The 23,693-nt window shown below is 47.3% G+C and overlaps 1 protein-coding gene across 2 annotated transcripts in view; it reads left to right on the forward strand.

Annotated features, from left to right (window-relative positions):
* The window catches only part of idh3a (isocitrate dehydrogenase (NAD(+)) 3 catalytic subunit alpha), a 30,949-nt gene that overhangs the window by 1,577 nt on the left and 5,679 nt on the right, over positions 1-23,693 (forward strand). Inside the window, exons 2-10 of one of the 2 annotated variants that reach the window (XM_038784286.1) lie at positions 295-354; positions 3,192-3,275; positions 9,104-9,218; positions 12,462-12,649; positions 15,425-15,558; positions 16,999-17,101; positions 17,214-17,278; positions 18,348-18,432; positions 19,398-19,550. In XM_038784286.1, coding sequence (XP_038640214.1) covers positions 295-354; positions 3,192-3,275; positions 9,104-9,218; positions 12,462-12,649; positions 15,425-15,558; positions 16,999-17,101; positions 17,214-17,278; positions 18,348-18,432; positions 19,398-19,550 — 987 coding nt within the window. Of the gene's footprint in view, positions 1-294; positions 355-2,391; positions 2,425-3,191; positions 3,276-9,103; positions 9,219-12,461; positions 12,650-15,424; positions 15,559-16,998; positions 17,102-17,213; positions 17,279-18,347; positions 18,433-19,397; positions 19,551-23,693 lie in introns of those variants that run through there. The other variant, XM_038784287.1, reaches the window with a different exon arrangement.

Below are 23,693 nucleotides of genomic sequence, written 5' to 3' on the forward strand. Positions count from 1 at the left end.
GGTGGGGAAGGGGGGTATTTGATGGGTGAGGGTGGGGGGAAAGGGGGTGTTTGATGGGTGAGGGTGGGGGGAAAGGGGGTGTTTGATGGGGAGAAAAGGGGGTGTTTGATGGGTGAGTGGGGGAAAAGGGGGTGTTTGATGGGTGAGGGGGAGGCTAGGGAGTGTTTGATGGGTGAGTGAGGCTGGGGGGGAAGAGGGGTGTTTGATTGATGGGTGAGGGAGGGGGGTGGTGAGGGAGGACATTGGTGGAGCACGGGAAGATGTGCTGACCTTTCTCCCTTTCTGTTCCCTCAGGTTTGTCGTGTGTTGGGAGCAGTGAAGAGTCCCGGCCCTGTCTCCAGGCGCCTGTCTGATGTTAGTATGCCAGCTCAGGGTAACCTCTTCACACACAAGTACACACATCCACTGCTCCTCGGGCTGCTCTGTGGTCTCGAGCTCTGAAATGCCCTTGTTACGGTGCAGAAGGAGGCCATTTGGCCCATCGTGTCTGTACTGGCTCTCCAAACGAGCATTGACTTGGCACCATGTCCCACCTTTCCCGTACACCTGCACATGATTTATTTTATTCAAATAGTTATCTAATGCCCTGTTGAATGCCTCAATTAAATGATGATCTACCCAGGAGCATATTTCACTAGCCTGACCCTCAGCTACCATGCCAATATAGTCCAGATGCTTCCTGCTTCACAGACCAGACTATATTATTTGAAAAAATCTTGGCAAGTGTTTCAAGGCGGTGTGCCAGCATGTTCTGCCTGCACAGGGGTCGGTCGGTTAGCTCAATTGGCTGGACGGCTGTCTGTGATAAAGAGCAATGTCCACAGCGTGGTTTCAATTCCTGTACCAGATGAGGCTATTCGTGAAGGTCCTGTCTGTTCAACCTTGCCCCTTTCCTGAGCTGTGATGACCCTTGGGTTAAATCAGTCAGTGCTCTCTAAAAAAGGGGGCGGCCAATGTTCTTGAGCACTGTGGCGACTTTTGGGTCTTTTTAAATTCATTATTAGTATGTGGGCATCGCAGGCACAGTTGCCCGTAATCACTGTGACCTGCTGAAATATAGTGAAGGAACTCCCCCAGTGTTGCTGTGTGTGGTTCTCGTGTTTTGACTCGGCAACAAAGGACAGATGAGGCAACTTGAGCAGTGAGATTGCTGCCAGCTAAATTTGAATTTGGATCTGACGTAGTCCTTGATGAGTGAGGCTGCTGACTTTCTCACTACCACTAGATCAAGCTTTGGTGTGACGACAGCTGCAGGCTGTCTATTTTTCACCATTCGACTCCAACAGGGGTATGGTGTTTGTTATGGGCCAGGGTTCAGAGAACCCCAAAGTGTATCATGAAGTGCACCTGACCCACAACTTTTACTAGATTGTGGTATGGGGAGCACACGGCCCACTCTACAGGTGTGGCGCAGCAGAAATGGAAAAGTATTTTTTAAAGCAAAACAATATTTATTCTATGAACTCCAGTTAACCTTTTTAAAACAACAGTGAACATCTTAGCAACCATTAATTCAAATACAACCCCCAAAGAATGCAACACTATGTAATCCTTTAAGATTTCCTTTTAACATCCATAAGACTTACAGAAAAACATAACCTTTAACAGAAGCACATCAGGTTAAAGTCACTACTGAAAACATTTAGAATTCTGAATTCACCAAATGATCAAGAGATAGTCTTTTCATTGCAGAGAGAACAGCAGTACAGCTGCTTTGTCTGACTTCAGCTCCCACACTGAAAACAAAACTAAAACACACCCTGCAGCAAACAGCCTAAAACGAAAGTAAAAAGCTGACAGGCAGCCCAGCTCCACCCACTCTCTGACATCACTGCAGTAATAAACACCCATTTCTTAAAGGTACACTCACTACAGATATTTATATACACGCCCATTTCTAAAAGGTACTCGTATGCCGTGTTAATGGAAAAGTTCAGCACAGGTACAAGTTCAGTGAGTGCACTGACGAGCAAATGGGGAATTTGATGCAGTTTTAAACTGCATTTTGATTAATCGGTCACTGCTTTTCTGCTGTGTTGAGAATCTATTCATGATTCTGCCAAAATATATTTAGTAACTGGGTGATAAATGTGTGGGGCAATTAGGAAACCTTTTTTTTTAAATTGTAAACGTTCATGTGTATTTTGAGAGGATTTTGCACTGGTGTTATATACCTAGAGTGTGTCAGGTGTGGCAGAGAAGCCAGAACTGTGTCTGCAACATAGGACTGAATGTTATTGAGCACTGATTCTGTTCGCTTCTAATGGTTGCTGCACTGCAGTGTCATCACTAATCCTGCTGTGCTACTTAATCTGTTGTCTGAAGCGTTGGCGTTTCTACTGTATGGCTACCTGAATAAACAGGCTACCTGCTGTAGAGGGATGAGTCTTGTCTTGTGGACCTGTCATGCTACAAGCACTGTGTGTGCGTGTGTGTATTGGTGGCTGTGGGCGGCACTTGTCAATTACATTAATCGGGCACTGTAAATTGCTCTGGGAATAAGATTCTCTTGCTGGTCTGAAGGTGACGTTTGAAGGACAAATGGCTTTTGGTAATGGCCGATGTGTTCAGATAATGCAGGTTTTCGATTTTGATTGTGATTTGTCCACATCATTTTAAGGAACATAAAAATATTGAATGACTGATATATCCGTGGCGAATCAGAAAACAATTGCAGTGTTTGGTAGACTGTACAGATCTCAAGGTCGTTACAAGTATCTTGGAATCAGCGAGTGACTGAATGACTGGGTAATAAAGTTAAATAGTTATAAAAATGGATGCGGACAGGCCTAAAAACTCACTTCACATATTGAAGGACTGTGAACAAACCTGATCACTATTGGATGTATTTTAACAAAAAAAATAAAGCTGTGCTGTTACTAAATGCCTGTAATGTCCTTCATGTATTTCTATAAATGGGTTTCAACAGGTATCTACACTACTTGCACTTTGAAACATTGCCAAAAATTTATTGACACAAAGTCTGCTTGCAAGACTATTTGTAACTTGTTTCTCTATACCATCCTTGTGTTCCATGCAGTTAGAAACACTCCTGTTTGCAATTACCAACAATAAATATTTGAACCACCAGCTGATACGGCTGAATCATTACGCAAAGCAGTGCAATAAATGTAACTTCAGATTTTACATTTTGAGTTTCTGTTGACTTGTATATTTCTATTTCTGTTCAGGCTCGGACAGTAACATTAATCCCAGGTGATGGCATTGGCCCAGAGATTTCTGAAGCTGTCGTGAAGATCTTTGAAGTTGCTGAAGTAAATTACTTTTTTTTAAAAATAATTTTTATTGGAATTTTTTACAGAAAATATAAAACATAACGACAAACAATGAAATGCAACAAAATAACCCATAATAACTGTAACACCCCCCAGGCTGTATCGACGCATGTATCACATACCCCCACACCCCCAACCCCAATGAACAACAAAAGAACTTCAAAAAAAATTAAATAAACAAACATAGTCGTCGTCCCCCCCCCCCCCCGTACCCTATCGTTGAGCCAGAAAGTCGAGGAAAGGTTGCCACCGCCTAAAGAACCCTTGTACCGACCCTCTCGGGGCAAATTTGACCTTCTCTAGCTTAATGAAACCCGCCATGTCATTGATCCAGGTCTCCACGCTTGGGGGCCTCGCATCCTTCCATTGTAGCAAGATCCTTCGCCGGGCTACTAGGGATGCAAAGGCCAGCACACCGGCCTCTTTCGCCTCCTGCACTCCCGGCTCCACCTCAACCCCAAAAATCGCGAGTCCCCATCCTGGCATGACCCTGGATCCCACCACCCTCGACACCGTCCTCGCCACCCCCTTCCAGAACTCCTCCAATGCCGGGCATGCCCAGAACATATGGGCATGGTTCGCTGGACTCCCCGAGCACCTGACACACCTGTCTTCACCCCCAAAGAACCTACTCATCCTCGTCCCAGTCATGTGGGCCCGGTGCAGCACCTTGAATTGGATGAGGCTAAGCCGCGCACACGAGGAGGAAGAATTAACCCTCTCCAGGGCATCAGCCCATGTCCCGTCTTCGATCTGTTCCCCCAGTTCCCCCTCCCACTTAGCTTTCAGCTCCTCTACTGACGCCTGCTCCGCCTCCTGCATAACCGTGTAGATATCAGATATCTTCCCCTCTCCGACCCAGACCCCCGAAAGCACCCTGTCACTCACCCCCCTCGCGGGAAGCGAAGGGAATCCCTCCACCTGCCGTCTAGCAAATGCCTTTACCTGCAGATACCTGAACATGTTTCCCGGGGGAGCCCAAATTTCTCCTCCAACTCCCCCAGGCTCGCAAACCTCCCATCAATAAACAGGTCCCTCAGCTGTCTGATGCCCGCTCTGTGCCAACCCTGAAATCCCCCATCAATGTTCCCTGGGACGAACCTATGGTTCCCCCTTAACGGAGCCTCCATCGAGCCCCCCACTTCTCCCCTATGTCGCCTCCACTGCCCCCAAATCTTGAGGGCAGCCGCCACCACCATCTCGTGGTAAACCTCGTAGGAGGGAGCGGCCACGGCGCCGTTACCAGGGCCCCCAGGCTTGTACCTCCACAGGACGCCCTCTCCATCCGTTTCCATGCTGCCCCCTCCCCCTCCATTACCCACTTGCGCACCATCGACACATTGGCCGCCCAATAATACCCCGAGAGATTGGGTAACGCCAGCCCCCCCCCCCCCCCCCCCCCCCCCCCCCCCCCCCCCCCCCCCCCCCCCCCCCCCCCATGCTCTACCCTGCTCCAAGAAGACCCTCTTCACCCTCTGGGTCCCATGCGCCCAAACAAAGCTCATGATGCTGCTAGTCACCCTTCTAAAAAGGCCCTAGGGCAGGGGTGGGCAAACTACGGCCCCCCCAAAGGTATTTCTGCGGCCCACCAAGTCATTAAAAAAAAAAAAAAATTTTTTTTTTTTTAAAAGAAATTTTTTTTTTTTTTTTTAAAATTTTTTTTTTAAAGGTTAATGGGTGGGGGGGGCTGTTGGGTTACTTACTGGTATAGGGTGGATACGTTGACTTGAGTAGGGTGATCATTGCTTGGCACAACGTCGAGGGCCGAAGGGCCTGTTCTGTGCTGTACTGTTCTATGTTCTATATGAGGCGCCCAGAATCATAACCGGGTGACGTAATTATTTTACTTAATATACTATGCGGCCCTTTGTGAATTGTGAATTTCTGAATGCGGCCCTTGCACGGAAAAGTTTGCCCACCCCTGCCCTAGGGGTAAAGATGGGCAAACACTGAAAAAGGAACAAGCACCTCGGGAGAACCGTCATTTTGACGGACTGCACTCTACCCGCCAACGATAGCGGCACCATGTCCCACCTTTTAAATTCCTCCTCCATCTGCTCCACCAGCCTGGTAAAATTAAGCTTATGGAGAGTCCCCCAACTCCTGGCCACCAGCACCCCCAGGTAGCTGAAACTCTTCACTGCCCTCTTAAATGGGAGTCTCCCAATTCCCTCCTCCTGATCACCCGGATGTACTACAAATACCTCGCTCTTGCCTAAATTTAACTTCTAGCCCGAGAAGCCCCCAAATTCCGCTAACAGCTCCATCACCCCCGGCATTCCCCCTTCTGGATCCGCCACATACAACAGCAGGTCGTCCGCATACAGCGATACACGATGTTCCTCCCCACCCTGCACCAGACCCCTCCATCTCCCTGACTCCCTCAACGCCATAGCCAAAGGTTCAACCGCACCCCTGCCTGGTCCCACGGTAGAGCCTAAAGTACTCCGATCTCCTTCCATTGGTAACTACACTTGCCATCGGAGCCACGTAGAGCAGCCTCCCCCATTTGATGAATCCCTCCCCAAATCCGAACCGCTCCAGCACCTCCCACAGGTACCCCCACTCAACTCTATCAAACGCTTTCTCCGCATTCAGCGCCACCACTATCTCCGCCTCCCCCTCCATTGCCGGCATCATAATAACATTTAGCAGTCTTCGCACATTCGTGTTGAGCTGCCGTCCCTTGACAAATCCTGTCTGATCCTCGTGTATCACCCTGGCACACAGTCCTCTATCCTGGTGGCCAGGATCTTCGCCAGCAACTTAGCGTCAACATTGAGGAGCGAGATAGGCCTGTATGATCCACACTGCAAGGGGTCCTTATCCCGCTTCAGGATCAGAGAGATCAGTGCCCGCGACATCGTTGGGGGCAAAGCCCCCCCCCTCCCATGCCTCATTGAAGGCTCGCACCAACAGGGGGCCCACCAGATCCGCATACTTTTTATAAAATTCCACCGGGAACCCGTCCGGCCCCGGCGTCTTACCTGACTGCATTTGTCCAATCCCCCTGACTAGCTCCTCCAACTCTATCGGTGCCCCCAGCCCCTCTACCAGCTCCTCTTGAACCCTTGGGAAACATAGCCTGTTCATGAAGCTCTCCATCCCCCCTCTCCCCATCGGAGGTTCCGACCGGTACAGTTCCTCGTAGAAGTCCTGCCCCCTTCTGCACTACATTCCCACCCCTATCCGTCACTCCACCAATTTCCCTAGCCGCATCTCGCCTGCGGAGCTGATGCTCCAACATCCTGCTCGCCTTCTCCCCATACTTGTATACCGCGCCCTGCGCCCTCCTCCACTGTGTCTCCGCCTTTCTGGTGGTCAACAAGTCAAATTTGGCCTGCAAACTACGCCGTTCCCCCAGCAACCCCTCCTCTGGTGCCTCCGAAGTAAATTACTTTTAAGTTCTAATGGGATGATTATATAACGTGGATTTTGAATGATTTGTGTCTGGGCGGCAGGGTAGCACCCGTGGTTAGCACTGTTGCTTCACAGCGGCAGGGACCTTGCTTCGATTCCCGGTGACTGTGCGGAGTTTGCACTTTCTCCCAATGTCTGTGTGGATTTCCTCCGGGTGCTCCGGTTCACAGTTCAAAGATGTGTAGGTTAGGTGGATTGGTCATGCTAAATTGTCCTTGGTGTGCAAAAAGGTGAGGTGGGGTTACGGGGATGTGGGCTCAAGTAGGGTGCTCCTTCCAAGGGCCGGTGCAGACTCGATGGGCCAAATGACCTCCTCTGGTCTGTAAATTCTATGATTTCTATGAAGGTATTTAAGGTTATAATTTTTCTCCTTGATCTCAATAGGTTTTTAATTTCCTTCCTTCTTATCACTTTATAGTATTAGTCATAGTTTTCCTTTGTGGAATGCACTGAGGAACTTGGCACAGAAGGGAAAGCTTTAGGGATGTTCCTGGCTTGTGTTTTTACTTGGGAGGTTCAAATTTTATGTTGACGTCTGCAGTGGTGTCATTAAGATATCATGGTTCAGTGCAAGCACTCGCCCCCTGAGTGGGAAGGTTGTGCGTGCCAGATCCACTCCAGGGTCTTGAGTGCATAATCCAGGATTACCCTCCAGTGCGGCACTGCCGGAACGCAGAACTGTCTGGGATGCGCTGCAGACTTCCCATTGAGACTTTAAATCAAGGCTCCCCAACCTATTAGGTGGATGCATTTGGAAAAAAAAAGCTTGGCACAGTTTGAAAAGAGCTGGACAGGCGTCCTGGCCAATGTTTATTTCTCAATAAGGCAGTATATCTGACCACTTTACTGTCTGTGGGAGCTTGCTGTGTTCAAATTGGGAAAAAGAATTGCGTTTATTACAGCACTTTTTCAGGGCAGCATGGTGGCGCAGTGGGTTAGCACTGCTGCCTCACGGCGCCGAGGTCCCAGGTTCGATCCCGGCTCTGGGTCACTGTCCGTGTGGAGTTTGCACATTTTCCCCGTGTTTGTGTGGGTTTCACCCCCACAACCGAAAGATGTGCAGGGTAGGTGGATTGGCCACGCTAAATTGTCCCTTAATTAGAAAAAATGAATTGGGTACTCTAAATTTTTTTAAAAATTATAGCATTTTCAGAAGGGCCGAGTGGTTTGTCCACCTCTGCTTTCTCCTGAGGTCCCCAGCACTTGTTCCAACCAATTCGGTTCACTACATATCGTTCCAATTGCTAGAATCCCACAACCTAGCAGTGTCACTAAAACTCCCGATCCTGGAGCAATTCAAATTCAACTTGTGGAAATGTGTGTATAGAGCCGATAATGGTTCTATGCGCACTCTGTACACTTGCTGACTGACCTGCCTGATATTTTCTGTTTTAATTCGGATTTCTGGTCCTCTCCCTCTCGTCTTGCAGAGGAGTGATTTTCCCCGTAGCGCGGGGGAAGGACATTTTCTGTGTCTCAACGCATTCTCTCTCCCCGGTAGGGACCTTCCAGTTCGGGATTGTTTCATCTACTTTCCCTCCAGTGACTCGAGTTGAGCCTTTTTACATTGATTCGGCACAGTATCCTGTTGCCAGCGGAGAGTGCACTCTTGCACTGCATTCAGACTCTCCCATTTCAACCACTCTCCCATAACAAACAGTTTGTATCCTGGAATTGAACAGATCCCCAGGCTATCAATAATGACCACACCTGCTCCTCATAGTCTTTCTGTAAGTTGGTAAATGAAGCTAGTGTAAATTTTAATAGGAAAGCCAGTGACAATGGGGATTATAGAATTTACAGTGCAGAAGGAGGCCATTCGGCCCTTCGAGTCTGCACCTGCTCTTGGAAAGAGCACCCTACCCAAGGTCAACATCTCCACCCTATCCCAATAACCCAGTAACTGGACACTAAGGGCAATTTATCATGGCCAATCCACCTAACCTGCACATCTTTGGACTATGGGAGGAAACCGGAGCACCCGGAGGAAACCCACGCACACACGGGGAGGATGTGCAGACTCCGCACAGACAGTGACCCAAGCTGGAATCGAACCTGGGACCCTGGAGCTGTGAAGCCATTGTGCTATCCACAATTCTATCGTGCTGCCCGTGCTGGGATTGATAGCACTCTGATGTTTTACAACGGTGTCCGTTTGCTGATTGCTATGGCATCTCCATTATTGCATTTTCCAAGTGGTGGGCGATGCGATTGCTTGTGGTGCAATATTCAGTGTTGTAACTTCTGTAGCAGCAGCTAGCTCGTGGCAAGTTGCCCCAAGTGAATGAGCTGATAAAAAACTATTAAGAAGTTCCAGCTGCAGATGTAGACCGAGGAATGAAAACAACTTGCTCTCACAATTTCCTTGCCTTTTTTTTTTTTGGAAGGTTCCCATTAGTTGGGAGGAGAGAACTGTAACAGCTATCCAAGCCCCCAGTGGAAAATGGATCATTCCTCCAGAGGCTAAAGAATCCATGGACGCAAACAAGATTGGATTGAAAGGTGCATTGTAGGTGCTGGAGCTAAACCATGTTCGGTGATAGTGTCAATTCAGTAACCATTTGGAATGCTTTGATTTCACAGGTATGGCAGGATGGGGGAGGAGGAAGCTCCATTTCCTCCTTCTTTGGAGATGATAATGCCCTTATTAAGCTTGTATCTATATCACCACAAACCAGCAGCTGGCAGGCTGAGGCATCTCTCCATTCCTTACCCTCCCTGCCTAACCTCCACTCTCAGTACAGAAACTTCTCACTTGCCAGGGGCTGGTTTAGCACACTGGGCTAAATCGCTGGCTTTGAAAGCAGACCAAGGCAGGCCAGCAGCACTGGTTTAATTCCCGTACCAGCCTCCCCGAACAGGCGCCGGAATGTGGCGACTAGGGGCTTTTCACAGTAACTTCATTTTGAAGCCTACTTGTGACGACAAGCAATTTTCATTTCAGTTCCACTCTCAGTCTCACCCACAGTGTCGGGGAGAGCACTAGCTTAGCCGAACAGGAGGGATTGTGTATGGGGTGGGGGGGGGGGGGGGGGGGAAAACACATGTCCTCTGTCAATCTGGGCTGTGCTTTGGGCCTTCAGCTCACCTCTCCAGCAGTCCTTGATTATATTGATCACTACGTGTAGTGTGACCATCCACCCCATAAATAGCCTCCCTACAAATGTACGTGCTTCTGTTCCGGTCTGGCTGCCATTGTGTATTTCAAATATTCAGTCTGGTTTATCGAGTAATTGTCTAGTAAGCTAAGATTCTAATAGCTTCAAATTATCTGCAAAGGGAATTAAATTAGTTTAGTCCCGAGGGCTTTGCCATAATTACAGCTTCAAAGAAGACGTTGTTTTATCCAACGAGTGGGGTATGAAATCGAAAGAGAGTGGGGGTATGATATCACCGTGTAGTGATTCTGTTTCTGGACTAATAACCCAGAGGCCAATCCCGGCCGGAAATTCAGTTGAGAAACAATCTTTATATTTCAGATTTATACCAGTAAGGTGATTCTACTAGATTGTCATAAAACCCATCCAATGCCCTTGAAGGGAAGGAAATCTGCCAACCTTGCCTGGCCTGGCCTACATATGACTCCAGACCCACAAGAATTTGAATTCACTAAGGGTCAGTGATGGAACCTCTACTTCATATAATTTAATGACCGAGACTCGGGCGTGCAGGGCACAATTTCAAAATTTGCCGATTACACAAAACTCTGAAGAGATGTGAACCAAGAGTGGTGGTGACAAACCTCAAGAGGACATAGGTTGCTGGAATGGGTGAGGAAGTGAACAAACGAACGGGGTGGACCGCAGGACCCTGAGGGTACTGTGTTCACAGAAAGAGAACAAAGGGATGGAGGGGAGCTTTGCCTCGTGGTGAGCATGGTGAAAAGGATGCTGGGGTTACAATGCAAAGTGACCAATTAGGATATAGGGCCAGGTCAGGAAGTGTATAGAATGACCAATGGGAAGCTTATATGTGAATCTTACTGTGATTTTGAATATATCAGCAGAAGTTTCTTTGTATACTCTCTCTCTTTATTCTGGGCTCTCAGAAGGCAGTGTGTGTGTCCTGAGGTCCTATGGATTGAGTCAGCCTTGCAAGTTAGTTATTATTAAATGATATGATACATGCAAATCCATCTCAGATTTTATTGAATCTAGACTGACAGCAAATTAACCAGGAATCAACATGGGCAGACGATTGGCAGATGAAAGTTTAATGCAGAGAATGTGAAGTGATTAATTTTGGTAAGAAGAATGACGAGATGCAATATAATGTAAAGGGTACAGTTCTAAAGTGGGTGCAGGAGCAGAGGGGACCCGGGTGTCTATGTGGGTGAGTGATTGAAGGTGGCAGGACAGGTTGAGAGCACGGTGTATAATACTTAAGGGATCTTGGACTTTATAAATAAGGGCATGGAGTTCCGAGATACACTGGCTCGGCCCCAACTCTTGCATTGTGTCCAGTTCCGACACCGCGCTTCAGGAAGGAAGTGGAAGCTTTAGATTGAGTGCAGAAAAGATTCACGCAAACGGTTCCAGAGGATGATGACCTCCAGTTATGTGGATAGATTAGAGAACAAATAAAATAGGAGCAGGAGTAGGCCATTTGACCCTTCGAGCCTGCTCGCCCTTTCAATAAGATCATGACTGATCTGATTGCGCCCTCAACTCCATTTTACTCCCTATACTGTTTGCCAATCAAGAATCTACCTATCTAACTAAGTCTTGAGAAACGGCTAAGAGGAGTGTTCAAAATCAAGAAAAGCAGGTTCAGGTTTTATTAGCTTCTAATTATGTTCGACACGGGTTGAGTCCTGAGGTGTTTGCCCATAACCACAACTTGCTAAAATTAAAGGCATTTTTTAATAATCCACCCAATTGATATAACAGTCACTCACCACCCTGACTTGGAAATATGTTGCCTTTCCTTCATTGTCGCTGGAGCAACATCCTGGACCTCCCTCCCTAACCACTCTGGATGTAGCTACACCTCGAGGACTGCACAGATTCAAGAAGGCAGCTCACCACCACCTTCTGAAGGGCAACTAGCGATAGCAGAAATGAATTTTTAAGGAGTGTAGCCGTGCTAATGTTTCTGGGCGAGTAATCCAGAGATTGGAACCATGAGTTTAAATCCCATCACAGCAGCCGGGGGATTTAAATTCAGTATTAGGGAAATAGAATCCGCTGTCTTTAACCATTCTGTCCTCGGTGTGACCCCAGACCGAGCAGCAACATGTTTGATTCTCCACTGCCCTCTGAAATGGCCCAGCAACCCACTCGGATTAGGGATGGGCAGGCAATAAATACACGTCCTGAAAATGGTTTTAGAAAAACAGTTAAATTTGTTTGAATTATGTTGCAGCTTTCAATTGAGATCATAATCATTTAGGAACTAGAAAAGAATCATTTCTGTCAGAAATGACTCGCACTTTCCTTGATTCAACGTGGGCTGCATCTATACTCATTTCCTCTGTAGTGAGGTTTGTGAGCACTGGTTCCATGGGCTGTTTTAAAATGGCTGCTTACCACCTGCCAACACATTCCACTAGGAAGCCCTGAGCTGATGTATTGTTAGTTAACCCGTTCCCATGTTTCCTTTCGTTCTGAACTTGAACCAAAAGGCAGTTGAATAAACATGTGTGTTTATCTTTGTTTAAAATTCTGTGTCGCGTGTGTGGCTTCCCCGTGGTATGTAATTAATCACTGCAGAGATGACTCACTGACAACTGTTTGAATTTTTCAGGGCCCTTAAAAACTCCTATTGCAGCAGGACATCCTTCGATGAACTTGCTACTTCGCAAGACCTTTGACCTTTATGCAAATGTGCGTCCCTGTATATCTATCGAAGGTTTTAAGACTCCGTATAGCGGTGTGGACCTTGTTACAATTCGAGAAAACACAGAAGGGGAATACAGTGGCATAGAACACGTGGTGAGTTCCCGTTTGTAGTAGAATGATGGAGTGATTTTATTGTTTTTCCTTGTTTTTTGGGGATGTGGTCAGTGCTGCCATGGTTAGATTCAATGTCCGTCTGGGCTTGCCCTGAGAATGAGAGCCAGCTGCTCCAACCACTCTCTCCTTTTTGCTGCTGCTGCTCCCAGAGTGGTGTTCTGGAGAGAATTACAACGCTATCAATCCAGCAGGAATGGTGATATGTGGCCCAAGTCAGGATGCGGAGGTGAGGGAATCTTGGAGGTGATGGTGTTCTCATGACATCGCTACATTTGAACATAGTAATTATAAAAAGAGAGATGCCATCAGTTATTTAAACGAGTTGAAGAACATTGCGTGGATCTTGCAGACTGCTAGGTCAGGGAGTGGGTATTGAAACTAGTGACAGGCACCAACCAATCAATCGATCTGTTTTTATATGGGAAAAGCTTCTCAATTGTGTGGCTTGCTCCGTCCAGGCAAACGGTGTGAATCCCTTCCTATGTCAAACTTGAGCTTTTCGGAAGGTGCAGAGGCCTTGAGAGGTTAGGAGGTTAATCCACTCGCCTTTGAGCTCCCAGCTTCTATCCTACTTTTGCTGCCATTGTATTGATGTGACCGGTCCAGTTAATATTCGACACCTTGCATTTTTTTCCTTTCCTCACCAAGATGTTGGTGGTTGAGGACTCAGTAATGGTCAGGGGTAAAGGGGCTGGTTTAGCACAGGGCTAAATAGCAGGCTTTTAAAGCAGACCCAGGCAGGCCAGCAGCACGGTTCAATTCCCGTACCAGCCTCCCCGAACAGGCGCCAGAATGTGGCGACTAGGGGCTTTTCACAGTAACTTCATGTGAGGTGATACACATGGTTGTCCTTGTCCTTAAAGTTTTTTTTAAACATTTTTTTTTAATTTAAGGTTAATGGGGGGGGGGGGCTGTTGGGTTACTGGTATAGGGTGGATACGTTGACTTGAGTAGGGTGATCATTGCTCGGCACAACATGTGTTTCATGTGAAGTTTCTACTTTAAAATATTAATTAATTAAAATTAATTGCTTTTTTTTCTTTAAACTGAGTTACTTTGTTTTTCGAATAAATGTGTTTCATGTAAAGTTTCTACTTTAAAATATTAATTAATAAAAATTAATTGCTTTTTTTTCTTTAAAAACCATTTATTTTGGCTATTTTAAATATTAATTATTTTACTTAATGTACTATGCGGCCCTTTAAAATTGTGAATTTCTGAATGTGGCCCTTGCACGGAAAAGTTTGCCCACCCCTGCCTTAATCACTGGTCCCATTTGTGAGCACGTGCCCAGAATTATTGCTAAATGTGCTGTTGGTTATTGCTGTCCAGCAAAATGGAAACTGGCACAGTCCCTCCACAATCCCTGCAAGCAGCGAGGACGTGCCTTCCTCAGTGAGTCACCCGGGTCGGCCTTTCGGCCACCGCAAGGCCACAACACATTCCTCTCTCCGTAAACAGGATGAGCTAGCTACAGGATATGTTAGTTGGAAGAAATAAAGTATAAATGTCTGCTCGAGCTCTTGGAACTAATCCGGCTCCATCTCACCACTACTCCGCTCCCTCTCACTGGGGTACACGGGAGACGTGTGTGAAGGCCAGAACCCATAATCCCCTGCCAAACCGCACATGCGTGTCAAAAGGGCTGTGGGTGTGGGAAAGCGGTGAGCCTCGACTCTCCAGTGAATGTTGGAGCACGGCGTCACTGCTGACTCTCGGGAATGTGGCATTGGGGCTCGGTTGCTTGGCCAGAGAGGCAGAGGGGAAATTGGCGAGTTGCCTCAGTACATTCCACCTTAGAATGGCGTTGGTGAAGCAGGGGTTGGTAGGAGGGGCAAGGAGATCCAGTTGACAAGACCGCTGTTAAAGTCAGTTTAACCCTAGCCTGAAGCTGGCTGAACACTCGGGTTGAATTATCACCTTCCCTGTGTTCCCAACAAGGGGGGGAACCTGTTTGGAGTTTCTGCTCTCAATAGCGCCCACTGCTGGTTATCCTCGCTGGGTGCTGAAGGGCATATTAGATACTGATTATTGAATGTTATATTCCTGAACTGAATGTGGCTCCTTGAGTATCTGGGGGTATGTGAAGATAATGGTATCTTCCGACACCACATCAAGAGGGTTTAATTTTCTTGTAATAATAATCTTTTATCAGTGTCACCTTAGGCTGACATTAACACTGCAATGAAGATACTGTGAAAATCCTCTAGTCACCACATTCCGCCGCATGTTCAGGTACACTGGGGGAGAATTCAGAATGTCCAATTACAACATGTCTTTGGGAATTGTGGGAGGAAACCGGAGCACCCGGAGGAAACCCACGCAGACACAGGGAGAACGTGCAGACTCTGCACAGACAGTGACCGAAACCGGGAATCGAACCTGGGACTCTGGTGCTGTGAAGCAACTGTGCTAACCACTGTGCTACTGTGTCTGGGCAATGCTGAGTTTGCAAACCTTGGAAAAAAGATGCTATTGACGTTGGTCTCAGCACCTTTTAGGCTATCTATGTCCCCTGTTTGTGAGCGAGTAGCAGGGGCATACAGGATTAAATCTTCAGGCATCGAGTCCCCTCGAGTCGACCAACCTTCTGGATAAATATTTACTAAGCCTGGTTGGAGGAAGTTGCATGTTAGGATGTCCCTATTGGTGCAGCTGCTATTTTATCTTTTCCTGATATTCTCAATATGACAGTGTTGTCCTGTTAATGTGGCCGATTTGTGTAAACTTTGCCTGATTCTGGCTGTGTTGCAGATTGTTGAAGGGGTGGTACAAAGTATAAAGCTGATCACAGAGAACGCCAGCAGGCGCATCGCAGAGTTTGCGTTTGAGTATGCGAGGAACAATCAGAGGAGCACGGTTACAGCCGTGCATAAAGCCAACATCATGTAAGTGGGATTGAAACACACACACGTTTATTAGTCGTGACTCCTGCTTCCTTAAAATGGCTGCCATGTCTGATATTCCAGCTGGTGCTGTCTTGTATAATAGCACAGGCGATAGTGATGTGGAAGAGGACAATGAGGGAGGCACGGTCTCTGTTCCATAAAGTCCCATCATTAAGTGGCAGTTGTGTGGGAGTGCCAAGTTCCCCTCCCTGTCGTCAACCTGGGTGTTACCATAATTAACCAGTCACTGGCTCTACAAGAGGCAGTGAATTCTGCAGTGAGTGACTCGCCTCCTGACTCCCCCATAGCCTGTCCATTATCTACAAGACACTAATCAGAACTATGATGGAATCCACTCTACCTGTCTGGATCAATGCAGCTCCAACAACACTCGAAGCTTGAAAACATCGAGGACAAAGCAGCCTGCTTGATCTGTATCCATTCAGCGTTTTAAGCATGTTTCACAGTGAAGTTTGATTGGACCGGAAACATAAACTCTGTTCCTTTCTCCACAGACGCTGTCAGACCTGCTGAGGTTTTCCAGGATTTTGTTTTTATTTCAGGGCTCCTGCATCTACAGCATTCCGCTTTCACCTTAAACATTCACTCCCTCCATCATGGTGCACAGTGGCAGCTGTTTGTACCAAATACAAGATGCGCTGCAGCAACTTGCTAGTGCTTCTTCGCTAGTGCTTCTTCGCTAGCACTTTTCGAACCTCGACCACGCAAAAGGTCAGGGTAGCAGTAGCATGGGAACCTGACCACCACAAGTTCCCCTCCAGGCCACACACCATCTTAAATTGGAATATTTAAACCGTTCCTTCATTGCCATTTGGTCAAAATCTTCCTAACCTCGTTGACCCTTCATCGCTACCTTCTTAGGTGGATTGGCCATGCCAAATTGCCCCTTAGTGTCCAAAAGGTTAGGTATGAGAAGAGAATGGAGAGGGGGGGGGGGGGGGGGTGAGGCTAGATAGAGTGCTCTTTCAGAGGCTCGGTGAAGACTTGATGGGCCGAATGGCCTCCAGCACTGGTAGGTATTCTGATCCTGTAGGGATTCTAGGATTAAGGGCAATTAAGGTTGAGCAACAAGCTGGCCTTGCTAGCGACACTTGCAGCCTGTAAGTTCATTTCCACTAGTGTATTGTAAATCAAGAGACATTAATATGTATGTTTTTTTTTAATTTTCTGATTGTGTTTGTAGAATTAATATGTTGAAGTTTAGGTGAACTCTCCTGTTTGACCTTCATCTCCAGCCAAAAGCAAGTGAATCTGAGCATGACAGAGTCACGCGACATCAGCAATGTGTCTTGTGTGCGGAGCTGCATTCTGGCACTGCTAACACTTATCCCCAGTCGCCTCTTGTATTCGGCTCTGGCACAACAAACGTATTCGCTCTATAGGTGATCCTGCACCTGACCTTGTGAATGTGTGTTTCAGGCGAATGTCAGATGGACTTTTCCTGAGAAAATGTAGAGAGGCAGCAGAAAATTGTAAAGATATCAAGTTTACAGAAATGTACTTGGATACAGTCTGTCTTAATGTAAGTCTCAGCACTATGAAATTATCCATTTTATAGCTTGTCGACTTGTTTTTTCATAAAATGGAACCATATTGTTGGTTAAACTGTTTAACAAAACTGTTCCTTCCATCAGATGGTGCAGGACCCGACACAGTTTGATGTCCTTGTGATGCCGAACCTCTATGGTGATATTCTGAGGTTAGTATACCGGGTAGAGGCTGTTTGTCCTCCTGCAAAGTTTGTGCATGCTCTTTCCCCGTCCCTCCTGGTAGTTCCTGGCCTCTACTCAATGCTTTGTCCCTGAGATTGGGATTGTGGATGTCTGTGGACGTTTCCTGAGATAGATAGCTGTGGTTGCACTGGGCTATGTCCACATACTATCACCATTGGAGCGGCCTTCCATCTCGTGAGATGATATGCACCGTGGTGGTCAACTATGTTTAGCGTCGGCAGCATGGTGGCGCAGTGGGTTAGCCCTGCTGCCTCACGGCGCCGAGGTCCCAGGTTCGATCCCGGCTCTGGGTCACTGTCCGTGTGAAGTTTGCACATTCTCCCTGTGTCTGCATGGCTTTCACCCCAATAACCCATAGATACATAGAATTTACAGTGCAGAAGGAGGCCATTCGGCCCATCGAGTCTGCACCGGCTCTTGGAAAGAGCATCCTACCCAAGGTTAACACCTCCACCCTATCCCCATAACCCAGTAACCCCACCCAACACTAAGGGCAATTTTGGACACTAAGGGCAATTTAACATGGCCAATCCACCTAACCTGCACATCTTTGGACTGTGGGAGGAAACCGGAGCACCCGGAGGAAACCCACGCACACACGGGGAGAACGTGCAGACTCCGCACAGGCAGTGACCCAAGCCAGGAATCGAACCTTGGACCCTGCCGCATCGTTATCTGGAGCTTCGCCTGTAGCATGCTCCCATTCCAGAACATTGTCACAAGAAATTTCTAGTTTAGCACTATTTATCATTTGAATCTCAATTGAAAGTTTTGGGAAAGGGGAAAATATCCATTCACTATCACAGCTTAAACAAATAACTGGTTTATCTTTCACAGCCTCAAATGTCCCAAAGCAACTTGGTCAAATAAAGTAGGATGTGTAGTGGCCAACTTGTGCATTGCAGGATCGCACAAACAGCAGTGAAATAATGACTAGATAGATGGGCTGTGTGGGGTTGGGTGCTGCGTGTGGTGAGGGGTGGGGGAGCTGTGACTTCGCTAAATATCACTTTGTGTTTCTTTGCTGTGTTTCAGCGATCTTTGTGCTGGACTGATTGGCGGACTGGGAGTTACACCAAGTGGGAATATTGGCGCGAATGGAGTCGCAATCTTTGAGTCTGTAAGATTTTCAATGTCTCACAGCAAAATTAAAATGATCAAGTCTCATTTTGCACAATTGTGCATTTTGAATTGGCAAAATTGAGCTGAGATCCAGTGAATCTCCCGTGGTGATTCTGTACTCGTCATGCCTACTGCCATGAACCACAGCCAAAATAAACCTCTGCCCTGGCTACCTGGTTCAGTGGGGTGGGGAAGGGAAGAGTGTCGAAATGAAGGCAATCTTTTAGCGCGGCCAATCCACCTCCCCTGCACATCTTTGGGTTGTGGGGCTGAGACCCACGCAGACACGGGGAGAATGTGCAAACTCCACACGGACAGTGACCCGGGGCTGGGATGGAACCTGGGTCCTCGGCGCCGTGAGGCAGCAGTGCTAACCGTGCTGCCCCAGGAACCTTTGATCTTATAGCTTACTATAGCTGGCACTGCTGTGACTGCTTGGTACTTAACTGCCCAACCATAAAGAGAACTGTGCTTGGCTCTTTTTTTTTTAATCCTTTCATGAGATGTGGGTGTCACTGCCAAGGTCAGCATTTCTTGCTGGAGGGCAGTTAAGGGTCAATCGCATGTGGACCAGGTAAGGACGGCAGATTTCCTTCCCTAAAGGACATTGAGCCAGATGGATCTTTACAACAATCGATAATGGTTTCACGGTCACCAATACTGCGATTAATTGGTTGAATTTTACCATTCTCCGTGGTGGGATTTGGTCTCCTGCTCTCGGAGTGTTAACTTTAGCCTCTTGATTACTAGTCTAATGACAATACTCCAACATCACCATCTCCCCACAGCCCCTCTGTAAAAATCAGATTTGTGTGGCTTGGATCTATTCAGCGTAATTAGATAATTTCCTCCAGTTTGTATTGAATTCAAGAAGCTTGAGTAAACATTTGAATTTTCTGCACCAGAATTGCATGTCGCTCGCTCATTACCCAATGCTCTTTTCCACTTTGCCCCTTTTCTCAGGTTCATGGTACTGCGCCGGACATTGCTGGCTTGGATTTGGCAAATCCCACTGCCCTCCTGTTAAGTGCTGTAATGATGCTGCGACACATGGAGCTCCACAAACCAGCTAAAAAGATAGAAATCGCTTGCTTTGAAACAATTAAGCACGGAAAGGTAGGCACAGTAAGAGTATATTTCAGAAAGAGATAAGTGTTTCGGCCGATCCTGCTCCTTTCTCGACAGCTGAACACCCGGACATTTTCACCGCACCTCACATTCCCAAATCGGAGAGCCGCACTTGAGATTAGCATTTTGGTGTTTGTTGTCGGTGCAGTACTGAATGAGTTCTGCATTGTCTGAGATGCCGTCTGCCCTTTCAGGTGAATGTAAAAGAACCCGTGGCGCTAGTTCAAAGAGGAGTGCAACAGTTCTGTCCAGGTCTCTTGGCAATAAAATCTATCACCTGTTTAAAATCGCTTTAAAACAGATAATCTGGTCATGGTCGCATTGTGGTTTGTGGCAGCCTTCTGTCTGTAAATTGGCTGCTGATCTTCCTATGTTACATCGGCAAATGCACTTCAGAACTGCTCCATTGTCTGTCCAACACTTGCGAATGTTCTAAGGTTGTGGGAAGTGCTGTATAAATGCAAATCTCTCCAGAACTGTGGCGGAGAATCCAAACTGAATGATGAAATAACATAGTGTAGAAAGAGGTATTCAGGCCATGAAGGATGTGCTGGCCTTGGAGAGGGTCCAGAGGAGGTTCACAAGAATGATCCCCGGAATGAAGAGCTTGTCGTATGAGGAACGGTTGAGGACTCTGGGTGTGTACTCACTGGAGTTTAGAAGGATGAGGGAGATCTTATTGAAACTGACTGGATAGGGTGGACTGTGGAGAGGATGTTTCCACTTGTGGGAAAAACTAGAAGCAGAGAACACAATCTCAGACCTGAAGGGGCAATCCTTTAAAACAGATGAGAAAGAATTTCTTCGGCCAGAGGATGGTGAATCTGTGAACTCTTTGCCGCAGAAGGCTGTGGAGGCGAAATCACTGAGTGTCTTTAAGACAGAGATAGATAGGTTCTCGATTAATAAGGGGATCAGGGGTTATTGGGAGAAGGCAGGGGATGAGAAACACATCAGCCATGATTGAATGGTGGAGCAGATTCGATGGGCCCAAGTGGCTTAATTCTGCTCCTATGTCTTATGGTGCCAGCTCTTGACGAGGCTGCCTAATTAGTCCCGCTCCCCTGTTCTTCGCCAAAAGCCCTTCAAGAATTTATCCAATTCCCTTTTGCATAGTGTTAAACAGATGGCTCCCATTGCGCCCTCAGCAAACTGGCTGCGCAATAATATTCTCCTCATGCTACCACTGGTTCCTTCGTTAATCGACTTGTATCTGTGCCCTCTGCTTACCCAATTCTCCTCACACAGGAAGCATTACCAGATCCCCTCTTGTCGGCGTATACTAACAACTGGCTGTCTAGGCTTTTTCAGCTGTGGAGATTTGACCCGTGATGGGGATGCATATCTCTGCTGACTTTGGGGCAATCTTGCCTGGAGGCCCAATGAGACAGACCACACTGGTGTCAAACTGAGATCTGGGTTCCCCAAATACATCTTTACTTTGAAAATTCAAACTTTGTTGGCTTGCTTGTGCTCATTTTGGATGGATAATATCGTGTCCCTCTCATATTGTGAGGGATTTTTCACTCCACCCCAACTACTCATTACTTTCTTCCCACTCCCTGTTTATATTGGGAAGCACTTCCCAAAGGACTGGAAACATTTTCTGGTACCTCACCAGCAGGCCATTCCTTGCATGCCAACCTCGAGTGAAAAAGGTGTTGGGAGTAGTATGTCGGGGAAGTCGCCGCTGAGCTTAAAGCATGTTTCCCCAGCAACCCGAAAGCCAGGATCGCCTGCAGCACTTGCATCATGGCTGAGGATAGGCCACTGTGCATTTAACTTTTACCCCCACTTGGGTTCAGAATAAAAGTGGGTCTGTAATGAAATGAGCACCATGTTTGGTTGTTGTGGGGGTCACGGTAGCACAGTTGCTTCACAGCTCCAGGTCCACAGGTTCGATTCCCGGCTTGGGTCACTGTCTGTGTGGAGTTGCACGTTCTCCCCGGTGTGCGTGGGTTTCCTCCAGGTGCTCCGGTTTCCTCCCACGGTCCAAAGATGTGCAGGTTAGGTGGATTGGTCATGCTAAATTTCCCTTAGTGTCCAAAAGGTTTAGGTGGGGTTATGGGGATAGGGTGGAGGTGTGGGCTTAGATAGAGTGGTAGGGTGCTCTTTCCTACAGCTGGTGCAGACTCGATGGGCCGAATGGCCTCCTGCACTGTAAATTCTATGAAATCACTTGCTGAGTGAAAGTGGTATAATTGGACTAGGATGCAGGGCTGCAGTAATAAGAATGCATATCCTGTCCTTTGTTGAAGTTGGTGAGTACAGTTAAATAGTAAAACTTAGGGCAGTTTGAACGGCAAAGTTGGAACATCGTTCTATATTTCCCTGCAGAATAGACCAAGGCACAAAGAAGTGCAGCAGCAGCCCCTACAGGCAGCGGCTATAATTACAGCATAACCACTTTCCATATCTGGACAACGCGATAGATATGTCATGCTTACAGACTTAAATTCTTTATAAGTGTGATGTTTGTAAAAGGCGTCACAGGGCTTGGTCATGCGATCTTGCTTTGTCGCAGTGAGCAATCTGAGGCAAATCGCACAGCATTTGGCTCAAATGCCATGAAGGGAGCTTCTTAGTCAGTCTCCATCCCTACAAAATTTGTCTCCCCTTCCAAAAGTACCAGTCGGAAAAGAAATGTATTTATCCAGCATAACCTGTCCTTGCTGTACGATGCACCATTTAATAAAGATAACTTCTTTAGATGTCACAAATGTCCTTAAATATTCTTCTGACGAAGAGTTTGCTCCATTGAAATATCTAATTCCGAGCGCTGAGCTGATATTCTTCTGAAGATGAATGGAGCTCCCTCTGACTGCCACTCCTTTTTAAAAAAATATTTCTTTATTCTCCTTTTTCACATTTTCTCCCCAATTTACACCCACCAACAATAAACAATAATCAGTAACAAATATGTCAATCCCCATATCAATACACAACCCACCCTCCCCCCCAAACCTAAAACATTCACCCACATGACCATAAACAACTGACAAAAAGGAATCAGGAATCCCATAGCCACCATTAACACCCACCACACCCCAACTAATGTTCGATGTTATCCAGTTCTTGAAAGTGCAGAATTAATAATGCCTATGAATTGTAGAACCCCTCTCCTTCCCCTCAGTTCAAACTTAACCATCTCAAGGTCAAGAATTCCAACAGGTCCCCCCGCCACGCCAGGGCACAGGGTGGAGAGGTTGCTCTCCATCCCAGCAGGATCCGCCTTCGGGCGATCAATGAGGCGAAGGCTACGACATCTGCCTCCGCACCCATTTCCAACCCTGGCTGGTCCGACACCCCGAATATGGCCACCTGGGGGCCTAGGTCCAGTTTCACATGCACCACTTCAGAAATTATCCTAGCAACCTCCTTCCAATAGTCCTTTAGCTTTGGACAGGAACAAAACATATGAATGTGGTTAGCTCCCCCCCTCCGCAACGTTCACACACATCTTCTACTCCTTCAAAGAATTGGCTCATCCTCACCCTCGTGAGAGTGTGCTCTGTGTCCCAGCTTCGGTTGTATCAGCCCCAACCTCGCGCACGAGATGGAGGCATTCACTCTGCGGAGCACCTCACACCAGAACCCTTTCTCCATATCCTCTCCCAACTCCTTCCTCCCACTTTGTTTTGATCGCTTCCAGCGGTGCCCTCTCCTCCAAAATAGCTCCGTAGACCGCTGACCCAACCCCCTTCTCCAGTCCCCCTGTCGTCAGCACCTCCTCCAGCAGTGTGGAGGGTGGCTCCACCGGGAAGCTCTGTATCTGCTTTCTGGCAAAATCTCAAACCTGCAGATATCTAAATATTTCCCTCTAATCCAGCCCATACTTCACTTCCAGCTCCTTTAATCCTGCAAACCGACCCCTAAGAAACAAATCCTTCAGTGTCTTAATCCCCTTCTCTTCCCATTTCCGAAAATTTCCATCCCACCTCCCTGGCTCAAATTTGTGGTTCTCCCAAATCAGCATTTCCCTTGACCCTGCCCCCAACCCGAAGTGTTGGCGAAACTGCCTCCAATTTCTCAATGAAGCTATTATTACCGTACTCCGAGTACTCTCCCGGGGCTATCGGGAGCAGGGCTGTTGCTAGTGCTTTCAATCCTGACCCCCTGCACAAACTCTCC

This window comes from Scyliorhinus canicula, chromosome 24, assembly GCF_902713615.1.
Source record: "Scyliorhinus canicula chromosome 24, sScyCan1.1, whole genome shotgun sequence".
NCBI lineage: Eukaryota > Metazoa > Chordata > Chondrichthyes > Carcharhiniformes > Scyliorhinidae > Scyliorhinus > Scyliorhinus canicula.